Below are 18,521 nucleotides of genomic sequence, written 5' to 3'. Positions count from 1 at the left end.
TGAATTAATGTGAACATGTTAATTGTGATTCTGTACAATTTATTGTTACTTAAACTATTCTGATATTTACTAACAACGAATTGCTACATTTGTTTGTCTTACAAGTGGCTGACCAAGTACAGTATTAAAAAGCTTAAACTGGAATTGCCCAGACTGATGTTTGGTCCAGGCTGTACTCACCAAAAGAAAACTGTGGAGTCTCTGCACAAGAAAGTATCAGCAAAATACTGTACTATCTTCCCGAGTGTAGAAATCAATGTAAGCTTTTGCAGATGTCATATACCTACAATGTTGAAAGGCTTTGTTTAAGACAATGCATATTGATCAATGTTTGTAGCTTGGTAGTGTGATGTTCCCTCCACTATTCCCTGTTCTCTTTAAATCACCCCTCTATTAGAAAGCTAGAGAATGTCTTTTATTCACCACAAAGAATACTTAGTATGTTTGAAGTGCAAACTGCATGGGATCCTTAGAACATATAGCATCTCCTCTGCTCATACACTGTGAATAATAATTTTAAAATTTTAAGTAAAGCTTTTAAAAATCATGTGTGAGTCAAAAGTGGGGAAATGGTGGATCTTAATTGGTTTAGTTTGTGTAATGACTGGAGAGAAGCATAGAAAGTTAAGTCCAGGATATTATCACTCCATTATATCTATTATATCTATAAATCAATGCAACAGATGCACCTGTCCAGTCCAATTATATAATTTTGTTGCCCAGCTCAACTTGCTGAGATGAGAACTAGGCTTTCCTAATTTGGGTAAACCCATTATTTAGTAGCAATAGAGTTGCAGAAATTTTCCTACCTATTTCGTAGAGGTAAAGACAAAAGAACAAATCTCCCTGATTTCTAATTCAGACATGGCATATCTAGCAGCTGAGCTCAAATCTCCTGAAGTAAGTTGCTCTTGTACAAACTGAATTTTTCCAGGGGGTTGTGAAACATTTGCAGTTTCAGTCTAAAGAACTGGAAGTCTACACTGAACAACTGGAGAAAGTGTTGCAGCGCTATATACAAAGAATACAGTGGCTTCTGTCAGGTATTCGTGTGCATATGTTTATCTATAAAGCACAGTTTAAACATACATAAAATCTTCTTGTCTACTATTCATAGTAGAATAAATCTGGACCTCAAATATGAGTAAAGGTCATCCATCTTGTATTTTACTGAAATTTTAAAAAGTATTTTTATGAAACTACAAAATAACTCTGCACCTGTGTAGCCGATAATCATCTAGCTTGCTGTGAAATAATAAGGGCTGTGATATAAGTTTTTCCTTTTTGTATGCTGTGTTCTTGAATACAAGGTTTCTGGTGTCAGAAACTTCTGTCAACAGAATAAATATACAAGCAAAATTAGATTTTCTGTTTCTTTTGCTAAGAATGTGCCCTATTTAGAATTACAGCATCACTGCTGGTGAAAAAGTATTTTGATCCCTCTGTTGCTCATAAAGATCTTTGGGAAGCAGTTTAAATTTTTTGCTGGATTGTGAAGTAGAAGCTACAAATTGTTTAATGCAAGTTGGCTAGTAATTAACACTTGATAGTGCTATTTTTTAATTGCAAAAGACTTTTCTGTTACTAACCTTTGAACTACCTAGGGTTGACAGAATTTATTATTTAGAAATGTGCCCAGAATAACCCCTAACAGTATGCTCAATAAAATCATACGTTCAATAAAATAAGTCTGTGTAATGACACTGAAGTAGTTTTAATGTTCTGGCCCAGGAAGCCGAAGATTGTTTGGTACGATTTTAGAAGCAAATATCTGTGTTTTGATTGATACCTCTGGTTCTATGGACTCATATTTGCCACATATCACAAAAGAACTTGCCTCTCTTATCTGGGAACAGCTGAGAAAAAATGAAGTCAGGTATGATAAACTACTGATGAATACTGAAATCTGCACTACTTATTATGCAATAAGATTACTTAATAATTACAAATAATACCGTACTGAAATGCAGTACAAGTAATTATATGTTAGTGCATAATATGCATGTGACATGAACTGCTTTTTCTGCTCTTTTTTTAACCAGCTTTTAATTCTCAGCTCTCTAAGATTTGAGCTTCATTTGCCATAGGCTGACACTCTTTATCCTTTTGGGCTCAGCATTGGCATAGATTTTCTGTTCATAGAGAGCGAGATATGCTTTCTGACTCTCCCAAAGCTGAAGATCTTATTCCAACACTAGAATCTTGGGTTTGTTTGGTTTGGGTTGTTTTGTTTTTTTTTTTTTTAATTGGGTTTGGGTTTGGTTTGGGTTTTTTTATTTATTTCAAAACTGGTTTATTGGAAGTGACTGATGGTATAGGTTGGGGATAAATGTTGTGGGGCATCTTTCTCCTTAGGTTTAACCTGCTGAGATTTGCAGAACATACAGAGAGTTGGAAGGAGTGTCTCGTAGAGGCAACTGATGAAACATGTCATGATGCTGTGCAGTGGGTGTCCAAATCCCACGCTCATGGTAATACATGCATCCTTATGGCTTTACAGGTTAGTAAATTGTGTACCACATTTTGGAGAAGACATCGTGTCTTGTGGTGATAAAACACTTCCATCTGACTGGTAATGTTTTAGGAAAATTATTAGGTCAAAGCATGCAGCACTCCTATATGCAAAATGCTGAACAGATCTGGAATCAAGCCATTGTTCTGTCCCTAGGGCTCATAGGTACTAGAATTCATTACTTGTACTGAATTTAAGAAAAATGTGAAGTATCAATAGTTGCATTGATATTTGTGCTCAAAGAATACTGCAGAGATAAGAGATAGCCAGTTGCTCAAAATTATGCTTATGTACAACTGTGGCTGTGATACATTTGCTCTGAGCCAAAAAGGGATTTTAAAGAAACAGTGTTTGTTGGAATCACATCGGCATTGAGTACAACTCTGGAACTTCAGTAACAGATGAAGAAACTTTTCTCCTATAAAGATTCTCAGTGTAGAAATTAACTATTAATAATAAAACAGAGACTGAAAGAACTTGCAACTTAATGAGATTTAAAATTTGAATAAAAAAATAAATCTTGCCTTAAATTAATAGTTGCTGTTCTAGACAGCCTTGCAGAATCTCATTATAAATTGTATGGATTTTATGGTGAATCAAGTCCAGTAGAACCATAAGGCACGTCTGTATTACAAAAATGTCCACTGAGTCAATTACCATAGCAAGTTTTCACAATATAAAAAGGACAAGTCTTAGTAAGCCCGATTTTCAGACATTAAGCATCTTTAACTCCCACAAAGTGTAATCTAAAAATCTGTCAGCAGTTCTCCAAAACCAGCTAATTTGCTTATTTCAGTGAGGCAGGTTTTGGTGATGTGCTGTTTATGAATATATGGTCTTGTGCTACAAATTTTACTTGTTTATTTTTCAAAATTACATCCTTGATCTCTTTCATACTTTGTGAAAAGGAAAAGACAATACTAACTTGACTCATGATGTGGTAAATATAAAGCTATCTTAAATCATTGGAATAGCAGTTTTATTCTTAAGAATAACTTTTTATATAAATGTACTAATTATTTAAGCTTATTTTCTGCTTTTCAGAAGGCTCTCAGTTTCCAAGGTATAGAGGCACTGTATGTATTGACTGATGGAAAACCAGACACCAGTTGCAGTCTGATTTTGAAAGAAACTGAAAGATTGAGAGAGAAACAAGATATTAAAATCCACACCATTTCTTTTAGCTGTACAGACAGGTATATGATACTTTACAAGAACAACAAAAAAATCTTTTAAATTACTGGTTTATTTATTGTCAAAAGGCTGTGTTACCAAAAAGTGCTACATGCTCAGTTCACTAAACACCAGGATTGAGTTAGACGTTCATATGTGCAGGAACTGGGAAGGCTGTTCTGACACAGGTAGTTGCCACATGGCCTTCATCTCCCACAGCTTATGTCTTTGAGAGAGTTACCTTCATGCACACAGAGAAGTGATATGTATCACTAGTCTGCAGCACTGAGGTCTTTCCTGTAGTTCTATCATATACACATCCTTATGTCTGTTTAAACTGGAAGAGGGCAGATTTAGATTAGATGTGAGGAAGAAATTCTTCCCTGTGAGGGTGGTGAGACACTGGCACAGGTTGCCCAGAGAAGCTGTGGCTGCCCCCTCCCTGGCAGTGTTCAAGGCCAGGTTGGACGGGGCTTTGGGCAGCCTGGGCTAGTGGAAGGTGTCCCTGCCCGTGGCAGGGGGGTTGGGACTGGATGATCTTTAAGGTCCCTTCCAACCCAAACCAGTCTATGACTCTGTAGGGGCATGAAAAGTTAATAGTTACCTGGACTGGAATCAGGAGCACTAGGAAAGTGCTAATGCCAGCCATGATGGGGTGTAGGTTAAAGATATATATCTATGGATGTTCCTTTTCAGGGATCTTTGCATGGTCCAGAATTGAAGACCATGGGACAATATCAAAAAGGAAAAGAGTAATTTTGAAAGCTTTTGTATATCTTTCTTTCTGGTAATAACTTTGAATTATTGGTCCTAAGTTGAAAAAGCCAACTTTAAGTATTTATTAAAAGTCTTTTAATTATTAATATTTTGAATTAATTTATTTGCATATCATTTGGTGAACTGATCAGTAGCCAATAACTGTCTGTTAAGGAAACCTGCTAATAAGGGAGAAAGATGTCAGTTCTGACTATGAGTTACTCTGAAACAAAACCTGCTGCTTCCTTTCAGAGAAATCTCTTAGTTGTGGAGATTTTAATGTCCAGTTCTAGAACGGAATTGATTCTTGAAGCTTACTTGAAATTAACGGATTTATGACTATTTCTGACTTTGCAGTGCTAGTGCTTGGGAGACAGAATTTTCAAATGTTGTATAAATGGCAGTAAAAGTGGGTGATTTAGCATACTTGCAATCAAAATACAGTAACAACTGTACAAGTTATCCCAATGATTCTTGTTGGACAAGTAACAGAGGTTTAGGTTAGAGAATAAAATACGGGACATGCACAGAAAGTTCTTTCCCTTTATGGAGTCTCCTAGCTTTCAGGTTTTTTCCCCTGTGTCAAATGTTACTGTCCTTCACCTGCCAGCTGACTTCTGGATTTCTTGGTTTACTTTCTTTTTTTTGGTTCTATTGCTACACTGAACTTCTTGTCCAAAAGTAGCCTGGTTTTGGAGGTTATGACAGCTAAGCAGTGTATATTCTTCATTAGCAGCTGACAATTAGAAATAATACAGAAGTTTATAATCGTGTCCTCCAAACTGGCTGTAATTTTTTTTAGGAATTCTTAGAAATTCTTTTTCTGTTGTTGTAGCTTTCAGATAAATCATTTTCCTAAGTAACTTATTACTTTGTTGTTAACAGAGGAGCTAATGAATTTCTGAAGAAGCTTGCTTCCCAAACAGGAGGGCGCTACCATTGCAGCTTTGGAGATGTGGATGGACAATTAGCAGCACACAGAATGTTGACAGAAGGGCCTGATGATGAAGATGTATGTTAAATAGATTGGGTTTGTTGGGCTTGGTTTTGTTTCATTTCCACTTAGTTCTTCAACAGTAGTCAAACTACATTTAAAAAAGAAAAATCATGAGAAAAATTAATACAAGACTCCTAAGATACTTCACATTGAAACTGAAAGGAGAAACCTTAATATCTGGCTTTACCTTTCTGCTAGCTGCCTTGATCAGGTGACCAAACCCATGACAGAAGTACACAATGCAGCACGGTTTTTGAAAGAGAAGCAAAAACTCCTGTATCTGGACACTGTGGGTTTTAAGCTAACTTTAGCTTTTACTGTACCTTCTTATCCTTACCATCTTGTATTTCATTTATGTAATTGTAAAATCCTTATACAGCATTTAGCATGTTAGTGCTTCAGCAGGAGACCTCAGAGATTGCCACAGCAGAAAAATATGTTAGTGAACAGAACTATATTCAGTCCAGGGTTGATCTGCTCTCCCCTTGTAAGACCAAGACCTTCTCTGCAAGTAGATAGGAATAAGGAGATTTAGAGCTTAGGCTCAATTAATTAAATTGGTAGAAATTGAAAATAATAGATAGGTGCAAGTAGAATATTTTAATTCTGTTTTCAGGATCCAGTTTTCCCTTACTTTGAAGGAGATGATTTGAAGAAACTTACTCAAGAAGTAGCAAAAGCTAGAAGTTTCTTAAAGCAGGCAAAATCTTTGAGGTGAGTATTAAGAATCTTTCAATAATTGCTTGTTTATTTCATGAAAGGAAGACAAGAACCTCTGACTTCCAGCGTCTGCTATTTAAAAAAGAATTGCTGTTTCTTGTACTGTCAGTTTTAGTGGGTTTTGAGGCTTGGAAAATGACATGCAAGTGAGATGTCTGCTTTAGAGGGATTTAGTTTTAAGATCTTACACAATTAGCTACCATGCTAAAGGATTTGAGCAGATTCTAACAATGTGTTAAACTTCAGGGCTGTTGTTTTCTCTCAGTTGTTGTCCCTCCATTCTTATGTCAAAGAAGTTGTATTAAGTTGTTCCTCTCCTCACTGAGTTCATCTGCCATACCAATGTATTTCTCTTCATGTATATTATTAAAAGAGAAATTTTACTCTTGTTAATGTGATGCAATGTTCTTTTTAATACTTCTTCCTTTAGTATGACTTGTTACTTGGAAATGCAAATTACTTTTATTTTCCAAAATCTGTATGGGCTTCTTCTATCCTACATCATCCTGACTTCTCTAACTGCATCATCATCCATTCTTTCCTAGAATTATGTTCTCTGCATGGAATAATGTGAAGTTTTTCTTCTGTTCTCAAACAATCCCATTGCAACCCATTTACTTTTGAAGTTCCCATCAATCTGCCTTTCTTTCTGCCTCTAAAGAACTGTAAAGTTTCTACTAGCCTTTTTCTGGGCAGATTCCCTAAGCTTTCCTCTTCACTCTTCTTACACTTCCTGATTTCTGAAGGATCTGACAAAATAATTTTCCTCTCAGTCTTTTTCTGCTTTCCAAAGTAATTTGTTAATCTTTTTTCTTTCCCTTTTAAGTCATGGGCCCACCAGAATTTGTTCTGTGTTTTCCCCTCTTCTGGTCTTTACTGTAATTTTCAGCTTTCTTTTCTCTCTATAGAATAAGAATGTTCTGCCAACACTCTTCAGGTGTTTCTCCCTTTCTTTTCAGCATCCTCCCTCAACATGAAGTTTCTTTTTCCCTTTTCTGTTAACAGTTATGTAACAGACAACAGTGCAGTGTGATGCCAGGCAGAGGTGTCCCAGCAGACTCCAGATGAGCTAAGCCATTTCCTGGAAGCAGCGTAGCCCTGTTGCACTGCATGCCACCTGTATCTCAGTAAACTGAATTGGCTCAGGTGGCACACCATTCCCTGCTGCTTCTGGTGTCATTCAGAGCTAGCTTTGATACCTGCCTAGAACTGGATTGAAGGACAGTCAAATTGTATTTGATCCTTATGTTTCTTCATTGCTACACTTCCTAACTGCTGATCCAGAAACAGAAAGTGCCATTTCAGTAGTAATAGTGGGCAAAAGTACTTGCAATGAGTTTTAAAATGCATTATATCTCCTCAGTGAAAAGATTTTCTGTCACAGGAGGGCATGGCTAAAGAAAGATACAAAGCTACTATATTTCTCTTTGAAAAGCTGCTGTAATTCTTTGGGTTTTGTTTTTCTTTCAAACAGGTTATTATTACAAAAATGGAATATAAACCAGAAGGACAATTCAGGCTTTAAAAAAAGGGCTCAGGTAAATAGTCATCACAATTAGATCATAGTTTATATATAGTTCATATATTTCAGTAGAAGGATAATGTTTCATAAGCCTAATGTAAAATGTATTAATTTGTAGAAGTGACTTTTTCAAAAATTGAAAGCATATGTCATGATTTTAGTTCTTAACTGAGCTAGTCCACAGCTACACACAAAGATACATACACAAAGAACAGTTCAAAGAGAACTATGTTTGGGGTGAAAGGAGTGAGGCAGATGTGTATTTGTAGTTATTGTTTAGCTCTCTCTAAGAGCAAACAGCTAAGCACATTAGAGGGTTTGGACCAGATGTAATGGCTCTAATAACAATTGCTACATGGTCTGCATGATTTATCAGTTAAATGAACAAGGCTGACTGAAAAAAGACCTCACTAACAGTAAAGACAGCCTCAGCAAACACTGGACTATTAAAACGTTGTGGGAGAAGCAGCTGAACAAACTAAACCTCTCACAGAGCCAACCTGCTGCTTTTAAATTGGCAAAATAAAAATTACAGGAAAAGAGAAATTGCTGGGTGGAAGCACTTTCTCAGGGTTAAACAAGACAGAAACATTTGTCACAGAGCTGTTTGAGGGTAGAAAAGTGGACATGCAGACAACTACAGAGAGTTGCACTAGAGAACTTAGATCTGCCGAGATACTCATCAAGGAATTGGGTAAGGCAGATATATAGTGAGACTGTTTTTTAAATCCTTCTTTCTACAGCAGTAGTTTGTATTTTGGTTTGCAAATATTGCCCAGTCATTCAAAGAGAAGAAAAAAAAACCCAGTCAGATGCACTGGTTAAAAATGCTTGCTTCATGCAGAATGCAACCTGGAGCCTGGTCAAGTATGTGCAGAATTCAGCATATAAGGGCTGATCACTAGAGAGATGCTTGAAGAGGAAACAGATACATAACCATCACATAGTAGAAAGAAAGTTCTTACAGGCATGTAGAGACAGAGGCTAGTGTTCCACAACCAGCTCTGCTGTTCAACCTTCCAAGGGAAACTGTATTACTTGTAAAGTGTATTGATGTACTTCGGACAGTACATAGCATTGTAGCACAATTAAACATGTAAGTAAGGAAAATGGGAAGTTAATCAAGTTAATTTATATTGGGTTTCCATTACCATTTTGTCAAGGGTGATGGTGAGCCTATGCAGTTTATGTATTTTGAATTGTATTTTTTAAATTATTCATGTGCTTCACTTGTAGGATTAAATTTTAGATGGAGAAAAGATGCTGAAGAGGTTTGGAGTGGTACCACATGCCTGCTTCTTTTCAGAGTGTGCTTAAAGCTTCCATCTTCAAGCAGAAAGAGGGAAGGTGTATTTGTTGTCTCTGAACTTCTGGCAAGAGAAGGAGTTACAGATGATAAGTGCTGCTGACTTACTCCACTTGCAGACTTTGCAGGATGCAAAGTAAATGAAGCCCTGAACTCTCCAAAGTTTAAACATAAGTAGAGAATGTTTTTCAATACAGCTGATAGAAATTTTAAAAGTGTATCTATTTCTAATATAATTAGTAGTTATATAGGGTCACAACTTTTGTTTCTCTTTTATTCTACTGCATCATACTATTAATTGCTTCAATTAGTGGTGGTATGTCCAATATGGGTTTTTTGGCAGTTGGTTTGAGACTTCTTTACTGGTGCTCATTATCTCTAACAGATGGGACAGATGGCACAGATGGCTGTGACACTAGAAAGAGAATTCTTTAGCCAGTTTTGCATAGGAAATCTAAGAAATAACCTTAGTGCAGAAAAGAAAGCTTGGAATGAATGTTATTGCCAATAGAAGTTTGCTAATAATTATTTCGACTCCTTGGTTTTTGTGTTGGCAGTAGAGAAAGATTTAGAGTTGATGATTCAGAACTCATCAGACATTCAAGCAAGTAGTATCTTGCTGCTGATAAAGCCTGATTATGTTTGTGTAACCAGACACTGCCATTCTTCTACGTGATTCTGTTAAGTTTTTATATGTTTCCTGTCCTAGAAAGATTAAAAGCATTTGCCAGTACCATATAAGAAAATTCCGTTTAAGCTAATTGCAGTAATGAGGCATATATTTTTCCAGTTGATTTATGAAACACACTTTTATTTACTGAGAAACTGCAATGACAAATCACTGGTATTTTGCAGGTGTTTACTGTTGTCTTTCAGGTTAGGAATAGGTGTTTAATATATGTAGTATTTAACAAAAATTGATTCAGACTGCAAAATTCATGTACTTGATCTGAATTTATTTAGGAGCCATTTGCATCTCCTGAGTGTCAGCTGATGGGATATACTCTGATATGGGAAATACTGTCTTTTCTGTTCCTATATCTGTTTAGTCTCCTTAAATAATTAAAAATTATTTCTATCATAAAAGCCTCTTTTTAGTGTTGTATGTTCTGCACCAGCTGACTCCTCCATTCCATGCTAGTATCAGCCTACTGTGGAATACTGCAGTTAAGATAGTGCTTTGTGCTCTGCATCACTTTCTGTGATTTTATTAGTAATGTGTTGGTATGTGTGTAACTGCTGAGGTGCTTTGATATGAAAATCTTAATTGTAAATTAATAGGATTAGTTACATTTTTATTTGGGGTATATAAATATTAGGTGATAATCACTGATAAAATGAGTGGATTTCTACTAATAGAAATGTTAAAACTGAAGATCCAGGTGGAAAGGATGAGGTTTCTGCATTGCCAAAAAGAGATTCATACTTATTTCTTGGAGGATCTAAGAAATGTCGCAATACTGTAGCATAGATTCTGATATTCTTATAAATGTCCTTTAAAAGAACCTTAAAAGGAAATATACTTGGGTAGGTGTGTTAAATGGTATCAGAGACTTTTTGTGAGGTAAGATAGTAATGCACATGTCAGATTTTGCAAATGTGGATAAGCATCAGTGTTGTGTTAGATTGCAATCTGTCAAACCTCTCATTTACAGCTTTTTTTTTTTTTCCCCCTGTATAATACATGGTGTTCTGAGAGTTTACTCATACAAAACAATTCCATTTATACAGTGTCTCTATAAACTGTTTGTCAACAGGTCTGTGTAATCCGAAATTCGCTGTAGCCTACGCTAATACTCATCACTCAGCTGTTTGCTTTGGTTTAGGTGGTCATTTGTTTCTGTGGGCAGAACATAGCAAGTTTCTCTGGTTCTCCTGAGCATGCTCTCAGACTTAAAGTAGGTGATAGGAATTCAGGAGTCTTCTCTTTGGTGGTGGTGTGTTTCTAAGTCTTCTGTTCCAGAAAAATGCATCTGAAAAGTAAGGAACAAATGTTGATGCTAGAATTTGTGTAACCACAGAAAGCTATAAAATAGTTGGGTTACAATATTTAGCCATTGTATCCCACCCAACTTTTTTTTTAAAGTGTTTTCAGGCTGTGCAGCCTTGTTGTCTTGCAGGCTGGTCAGTCCTGCTACCTACTCAGAGCAGCTCCGTCCTTTAAAATAGAGTTTCAGTCTCCTGCTTATTACCTACCTGGAAACTGCCGTCCTACTTGCTCCCATCAATCTGAGGGCTGCTTAGGCAGGAAAACATTTTAAGGAGATGGTTCAGCTGTGATGACCTGATTAATCAAGTGCTCTGTTAATGACTTTTCAATGTTGATCTGTCAGGTATATGTCATTTGCTTTCCTGGTTTATGCTTGCTGGAATGCAGTTCACTGTATTCAAGACATAATAAAAGAGGAGTTTTATAATTGACAAAGATGTATGTTTTTCTGCCAGCTTGTTTCTAAGTCATGTCATTGCTGTGACTCACTGAATACGTTGATTTGCATGCAGTGAACTAAAGACAAACGGGTAAACCAGATGCTACTTCGCAGTATGTGTCCTACTCCCTATCAGAAGAGTGCTGTTTTCACAGCAAGAGTGGGTATATTCCATGTGGAACAGCTCAGGTACTGCCATAATTTACGGTCAACTTCCAGCTGCTGTGCTACAGTTAATGGTGCAAATGTTCATAAAAGTTTAGTGTCGACTTGGCAGTTCAGGAACTCCTTTGTGCATGGTTCAGCCATACCTGCTTCAGAGGACAACAACCTTCAGAAGAAGGGTGGGACAGCTTGGCATAGTAACAAACTGCTCCATCCAAATATGCCTGAATTGGAGTCAACCCCAGGAAGTTCATGCTGCTTCTAAGGAAGATAACAGCAATAAGTGTGTGTTGTGCTGTGTCCTTTAGAATTCTGTTCAGTAAGAATTACTCTGTGCCTTATAAGCATGTTATCTACTACTACTGTGTATCTAAATTTGTAACTACAAAGTTCCAGGACTTTAGGCATCCAGACGTATTACTACAACTAAGTCACAAGAATTTTCATTGAATTATTTTAATGCATCTCAACCAGTTAGATGTATATAGGATACTTTTCTTTCCATTGAACTTCAGTCCTCTCATGAAACCTTCTCAAACAGATGCTTATTAGATGTTTGCTTTGTGAATATTTAAAAAAAAAAAAAAAAAAAGGAAAAAACGGAAAATCCAATTCAAGGAACCTGCCAGCATCAGAAAACATCCTGTTCCTTCCTGGTCTCTGTTACAATAAAGAGAATCTAGGTTTTACGTAACTTGAATGCACTGGTAGAACTACCGTGAGAAGAGACTGATAATCTCTGACTCATATCATTTGAGACTTAACTCATATCACTTAGAATCTTAAATTCTACCTAGAGTTTGATAAGTAGACTAGACTGACTTTACAAGCCACAAGTTTACATGCTTTCAGTGATACGGGCTGCCTCCGTCATTGTGGCCACATTTAATGTGGTACTGAGGCTCTTTCTTAATAGAGAAGTAACTAGCAAATAGCAAACTTAATCTCTTTTAGAGGGTTTTTCCTTTTTCCTTTCCTACTTGGAAAGTTCTTATGCTACAATTTCTGGGTTATTAACAACAAGAGAGGAATAGAACTTTGTAAATGAAACCTGGTAGAAGTTATGGCAAGTTTTTAAACTGTGTCAGACTGGCATAGTGCAAAACAAATCCTCCTCTTCCATCCATCCTAAGCCATCTCCCATGACCTTGTAACTCCTCCAATGTTTTTTGGATATGAAAACAAACCAGTAGTAATGATGATCCATACTTCTCTCTTCCAGGGCAATAGCCATTAGAAAACCTTTGAATTAAAAGGAAACCCCCTAGGATTGGTCTTCAATAATCTTTTTTTAAACCTGCATATATATATAGCTCCTGTGGTTTTATTTGTTTTCTCCATGATTCCTATATGTAAAATGCCAAGCTGTCATCCCTGCTTATTATATAGAAACATGCCTTTATTCAGGACAACTTATTTATGATGGATTTGTATTCCTGCCCTTCAAATATTACCTAAACTGTCCTCTTTTCTAACAAGACCTAAGAGCTGATAAAAGGTATGTTCATTGTTGCTATTAGAAGTTGCTTTGTCCTTCCTGTAATTCCACCCAGACTTGACAATGCAGTCTCACAGTTATCATTTCATTTGACCTGTATATCTGTATAGCATGCAAAGCAACCACAAATGCAACATAAACAAGAACAATGTAACTTGAAACGCATTTTTATATGACACATTCCAAGTCTGTGCTTTGAAGTATTTGTGTGCTTTATTCCTTCCATGAGGAAACAGTGAAATATCCAGAATCATAACACAAATAAATACACAAAGACACAGGAAAAAGGAAGGAATAGAGTGAGAATATTCATGTATGTTAATGAAGAACTGAGGGATTTAAGAAGAATCTGATCTCTTAGCTTTGTAGCTAGCTGAAGAACCTTGATTTTTCACTTTTTTTTTTAAGAGGAAATACATGTTTAAAGTAGTAGATATCACTGGTTTTAGAAACACTGTATCTGACAGTATTAAAAGAAAAAGCCATTAACAGATGACAGGGCATGAGAAAACCAAAAAATGCATAGTATCATCTCTACTAAATGCATATTTGTAACTTTCTGTGTTGTTATAAAGAAATGAATGATTACATTGTTATACAGAAAAAATGTCTTTACAAAAGACAAACTATTGAAATGCATAGTGATGAATGCCTAATATCTTTGCCTAACAAAGAATTGGAACTTACTGCCCAAAGGTTCTTAACTTAGTCCTAGCATACAGTTCTTTTGCTATGTTAGGCATCAAAAATACACCCTTTGTCTAATAACAGGAATAAGGATCTGCATCTTCTTTTCCCTTCTGGCACAGACTTACAGTGTGACATGGGTAAGTTGCTTTGCCTCTGTACCTTTCTTTTCTGACTTAGCAAGGAATGTGAAGAATGTTGTATTATCATAAAGTATTTAATGTTGCATTTGAATGATGCGTACTTTCGGTGTTAAATTACATCTGTTGTTGCATTAATAGTGTGTTGGGAAACTTTAAGGACAACTTCACTCCTTAGAAATATTTGATATGTACCAACGTTAAGGATTTGATTATATGAAAAATAATTCTTAAGTTTCCTTTCCCAAATTCAGGTCCCATGGTTTCTCTTCTTGAAATAAAAATTCTAAGCACAGCAAGGTACGATGTTTAGAAGAGTTCCATTCCTTTCCATTAATGTTACAAGATCTTCTGATTTAAATGTTTCTTAACATTTTCTGTCATCTCTCACTTAAAATGTGAATACCTCACCATCATCACTTCACTTCTCTCAGCTCTCTCGTTTTTTAGACTCAGTCCTTGTTATGAGGGTGATTGTTTTTGTAGTCACAAAGGGACCTTTCATCAAAAGTACTTACACCCTACAACAGATCTGTCTAGACTTCTTGGGAGTTTCGGAGAGGATGAGCAGTTTGTCAGTTTGTCCAAATGAGTCTTGCCACTCTGAGTTCATATGACTGTGTCTACATATGACTGGGCATCTGGATGTGAACAAGTGCACAGGGAGGTGTTCAAACACATGATGAGCCTGGACAAGTCTACTAATTCAGGGCTTAGCTAGAGAATTTTTAATAAGTCAAATGAAGAGAGGATATTTTTATGCTGCAGTTATTTTGGCAAAATCCTGACCTTTGGATAGCTTTAAGAGAACTTCGTCTCTTAAGCTTTTCTGCTATTTTTCTGCCCTTGGGCAGTGCAGAATATCCTATCCTGACTATGACTCAGGCAAAACGTATGGCGCTTTTTTTAACTCAAGCCTCTGTTTAGCTCTTCATGCTTTGGTTATGTCTCTGTTAAAGTCTCCTTTCTGCGTAGTATCTTCCATGCAATTAAGAACCCTCATTCAGGTTCCTGTTACCTCACAGCTGGAGCACTGCTCCTGTTCTGTGACCTGAAAATGCAGACCTGTGAAGTTAATGGGAGCTGCTGAATGAAAGGGTCAAAGCCCCAGTCTCCACACACCTGTCTCCTAGGCCGTGATCCAACACCTCTCTGTGATTCAGTACCCAGCACTGGTGCCCACAGAACTGGCATGGGGACAAGAGTGTTCTCTCTATACTGGAGACATACAGTGTCTTGTCTTCCCTATGCCCTGAGTCCTACTCAGTTCAAATTTTTCAGTGCATCTATCAGCATGTGATTTGAAATCAGCTTGTGTAAGCTTACCAGATTCCTTTATGAAACAGTGCAATTACATTTCAACATTGCTTTAGAGCCTGGATGTAACATTCTGATAAGACAGCATAACATTTCACAAATGTAGACCTTCTCCATGTAAATAAACAGGCAAACTCTTTGACACCTCCCTGTTGTACTTTATGCAGTCACCTCCTAGACATATTGGATGTTTTGTTTATTTCTATGTGCCTACATGAAGTGTGGGTGGTTATAGGAGAAAAAGTAGAAAAGGGCAGTATAGAGTTGTGATTCGAGACCAAAAGCAAGCTTAAATCTTAATGTAACAGCTTTTCTCATTGTAACTTTAGCTTCTGTTGCTTTCAGAAAGACTTAGCAGAATGCAGTGAATAAAATATGGCCACCCCTCTTCTTCATTAAAGATAGGAGAGTAAGTACAACAGGAGAGACTCTTCTGAGGTGTCTCCTCCTGGCTAAGGCAGAACCCAAAGCCAAGTTAAAATACTCTTTGTTGATTTCCACTGAGCCATGAGGGATTGATATGCCATGAATAAGCTGACCAGCTGCTTTGACTTGTGGAGTAGTTCTGTAGTAGTCCAGGGACAGAACAGCCACTTCCTTGGATTGAATGGTGAAAGCTATTAGTGCTGTGGACAACTCAAAACAGAGAATTTGGTATTCTTGGGGGTTTTACTCTGAGCTGGGCTTGTCACTCATTTGGCAATCTGAGAAGTGCAGATTAGTCTGACAGGTTCAAAGATTCTAGATCTAACGCAGACTACAGGGACTTACACATATGGTTTGAGGTAAAATATATTTGCCGAGGTGTCAGTTTGAGTTCTTGTCAGCACATGAACATTAAATTACATTTAAATTGCAAAGTCACCTGTGAACCTGAGATATTTCTAACATGCAAACGTTTAAAATTGTAGTGATTTATATTTAGATTTGGGAGTGTTTCTTTAGCATCTTAACTACTGCTTTGAGACCTAATTTTAGACACACCCATTTAAAAATGTTGGCTTCGATTTCTCTTTGTTTAATCTGCAAACGGATATGTGTTTTAGAAATGCTTTAAAATCTTAGGATCAGAGAACTTCTATAATTAGTAATCATTTAATTCATTATTAATTTTAAATGCATTATTTAATAGTAATTCACCTTTTCCTGTTCTGTTGTGTACCAGTTAGTTGGCTGCCTGGACTTCATTCATCTTGGAAGCCAGAGAACCCTTGTGCCTACAGTTAAGTCTCTTTGAAAGTACATAATTGGGTTGAGGATGAAGATAGAAAAATCAGGATGAAAGTACTAAGTACCACTGCCAAACAAGATTTTTGTTTCTTCTCTTTGTATCCAAACTTAGATTGAAAACCGAAGGAGAAGGTATTTCCATTCACTCTGCTGCTAGATGAGACGTATCCTACCAAAATTTCACACAACTGTGAGAGAGGTTCCCTTTTAAACATTAGTGTTAAGAATTTCTTTCCTGTTTTTCTTTAGTAAAAAACCCTTTTCTTTGTACTTTTTAAAAAACAGCATGAGATGTTTTAGTAATCTAGTACAATTTATCTAGAGAGTGAGGTACCAATAGTATATTTGTGTTGTCTAGTGTCTAATCAATAATTTTACCAGGTAACAGTAAGAAATACTAACCTGTTCAGAAGGGTCCGATGTGGAGAAAATACTTCATTTTTTCCTGAAAAGGAACGTAAATAATGTACAAATTAAGCCCTGCCCTTTTTGGCTCCTGGCCCAGCCACCAGCTACAAAGGAGCAGGAACAGCAAAAGGGCCTGAGCACGCGTGAACATCTCTGTCTGTCTGAGAGTACCTGACTGATGCCCTTGTGTTACTAGTTGTCCAGCAAAGAGAAATCTCACCATCTTACTTGGACTGGAAGGACTGGGAAAACGTTGACATCCAGGATTCTACCAAGGGTACTTACTACTACTTTAGCTATTTTTAAAAACCTGAAATGTTTGACTTAAGTTTTTATGGGGAGAAATTTCTGCATTTCTACTATTTGAAATTCCAGTAGGGGAGCTAAGAGCAACTCACACTGCATGCGCTGCATAAGATGTAACTATGCTCGTCATGCAGAACACATTAACAAATCAGAATAGCTCCTATAAATTTAGAGAAATAAGCAAGTTACTGATTCTGGAAATAATTTTCTTACAGGAAAATGTTTACATTCAAAATGTGATAATTTTCTAATTCCATGAAACAGATTAATATATTAAGGCTATTAGTACCTTTTAAGAAAGTGATTTCTAAACTTTTTGATAAAACCTCCGGCTTACTTAAAATCTAAGGAGATATTAATGACAAATATTCAAATATATGCCATTTTTTAAATATGTCTTTTTATGGTATATGTGACAAGCTTGACCTTAGTTCTCCTTACTAAGTGTATGAAAATTTTCGCAGAAGACTAGGCAAAAGAATTTTATATGGCTTATGACTACTGTGTTGCATAATCTAGAGATGCAAATTTAAATGTTCTTGATCGAACAGGAGAGCATATTTGGTTTAGTTTTATTCTAATTTAAATTTGGTTTGGAAGCATGGATTATTTGTCTTTTTTGAAATGTCAGGATAGTTTTCAACATAAGGAGCTTGTATTTTCCACTGTGTTACACCACTCAGTTCACTGAATTTAGTGAGCTGACATTGGGGTTAAAACCATATAACAGCATGGAGAATCTGGTATATACTTCCCTGTGTCTGAAATCTAAAAAACAACATATAAACCAAGAAAAGTATCACAGACTAAATTATAAAAAATTAACTAAGCAATAGCAAAAATAGTCCATAACTTTGTGTACTGTGGGCTGCATTCTCTATTGTTTTTTCTAGTAATTTTTTGTCCCCCTGGAAGTGATGTAGCTGTCAGTTCCAGTCATGCCCAGTTTCTGCATAATCTCTGCTGAACCCAGGTGTAAAGGACTGAGAGCAAACTATGCTTAACTACCTGTGCCCAGCTGGTGGAAGATGATGCTCTCACATGCATGGGGATGTTCCTGTGAGGACCCACTCCAACGATGAGAACACCATAATAATCTGCAGGAATTGGGTCTATATTCCTATATTAGGCTGGCAAGCACCCAGTTTGGCTCCTACTTTACAGTGACTTCATTTGATTGATTTCAGATATATGTATTCTGGATTTCTATTTGGGGATGAAAAAGCCTAGATCCTAATGTGCAAAGGGCATGCAAGGAATCAGGACAACAGGGGCTGTCTATGAGGGATAATTAGCTGGACTGATTGCTCAGAGTGTATTGTGATCTGGAATACCTGTTATTTTATTTGCAGAAT

General features: G+C 36.6%; 1 protein-coding gene across 1 annotated transcript in view; it reads left to right on the top strand.

The window, feature by feature from the left end:
* Nucleotides 1-9,122, top strand: part of VWA3A (von Willebrand factor A domain containing 3A) — a 31,440-nt gene extending 22,318 nt beyond the window's left edge. Inside the window, exons 26-34 of the mRNA XM_074919352.1 lie at nucleotides 106-258; nucleotides 935-1,043; nucleotides 1,732-1,876; nucleotides 2,356-2,500; nucleotides 3,557-3,708; nucleotides 5,327-5,453; nucleotides 6,055-6,152; nucleotides 7,633-7,696; nucleotides 8,917-9,122. Of these exons, the coding sequence (XP_074775453.1) occupies nucleotides 106-258; nucleotides 935-1,043; nucleotides 1,732-1,876; nucleotides 2,356-2,500; nucleotides 3,557-3,708; nucleotides 5,327-5,453; nucleotides 6,055-6,152; nucleotides 7,633-7,696; nucleotides 8,917-8,922 (999 nt within the window). The 3' untranslated portion in view covers nucleotides 8,923-9,122. The remainder of the gene's footprint in view (nucleotides 1-105; nucleotides 259-934; nucleotides 1,044-1,731; nucleotides 1,877-2,355; nucleotides 2,501-3,556; nucleotides 3,709-5,326; nucleotides 5,454-6,054; nucleotides 6,153-7,632; nucleotides 7,697-8,916) is intronic.
* The last annotated feature ends 9,399 nt before the right edge of the window (nucleotides 9,123-18,521 follow it).

The sequence above is a fragment of the Athene noctua genome, chromosome 15, assembly GCF_965140245.1.
Source record: "Athene noctua chromosome 15, bAthNoc1.hap1.1, whole genome shotgun sequence".
Lineage (NCBI taxonomy): Eukaryota > Metazoa > Chordata > Aves > Strigiformes > Strigidae > Athene > Athene noctua.
This window is presented reverse-complemented; position numbering and strand designations above follow the sequence as displayed.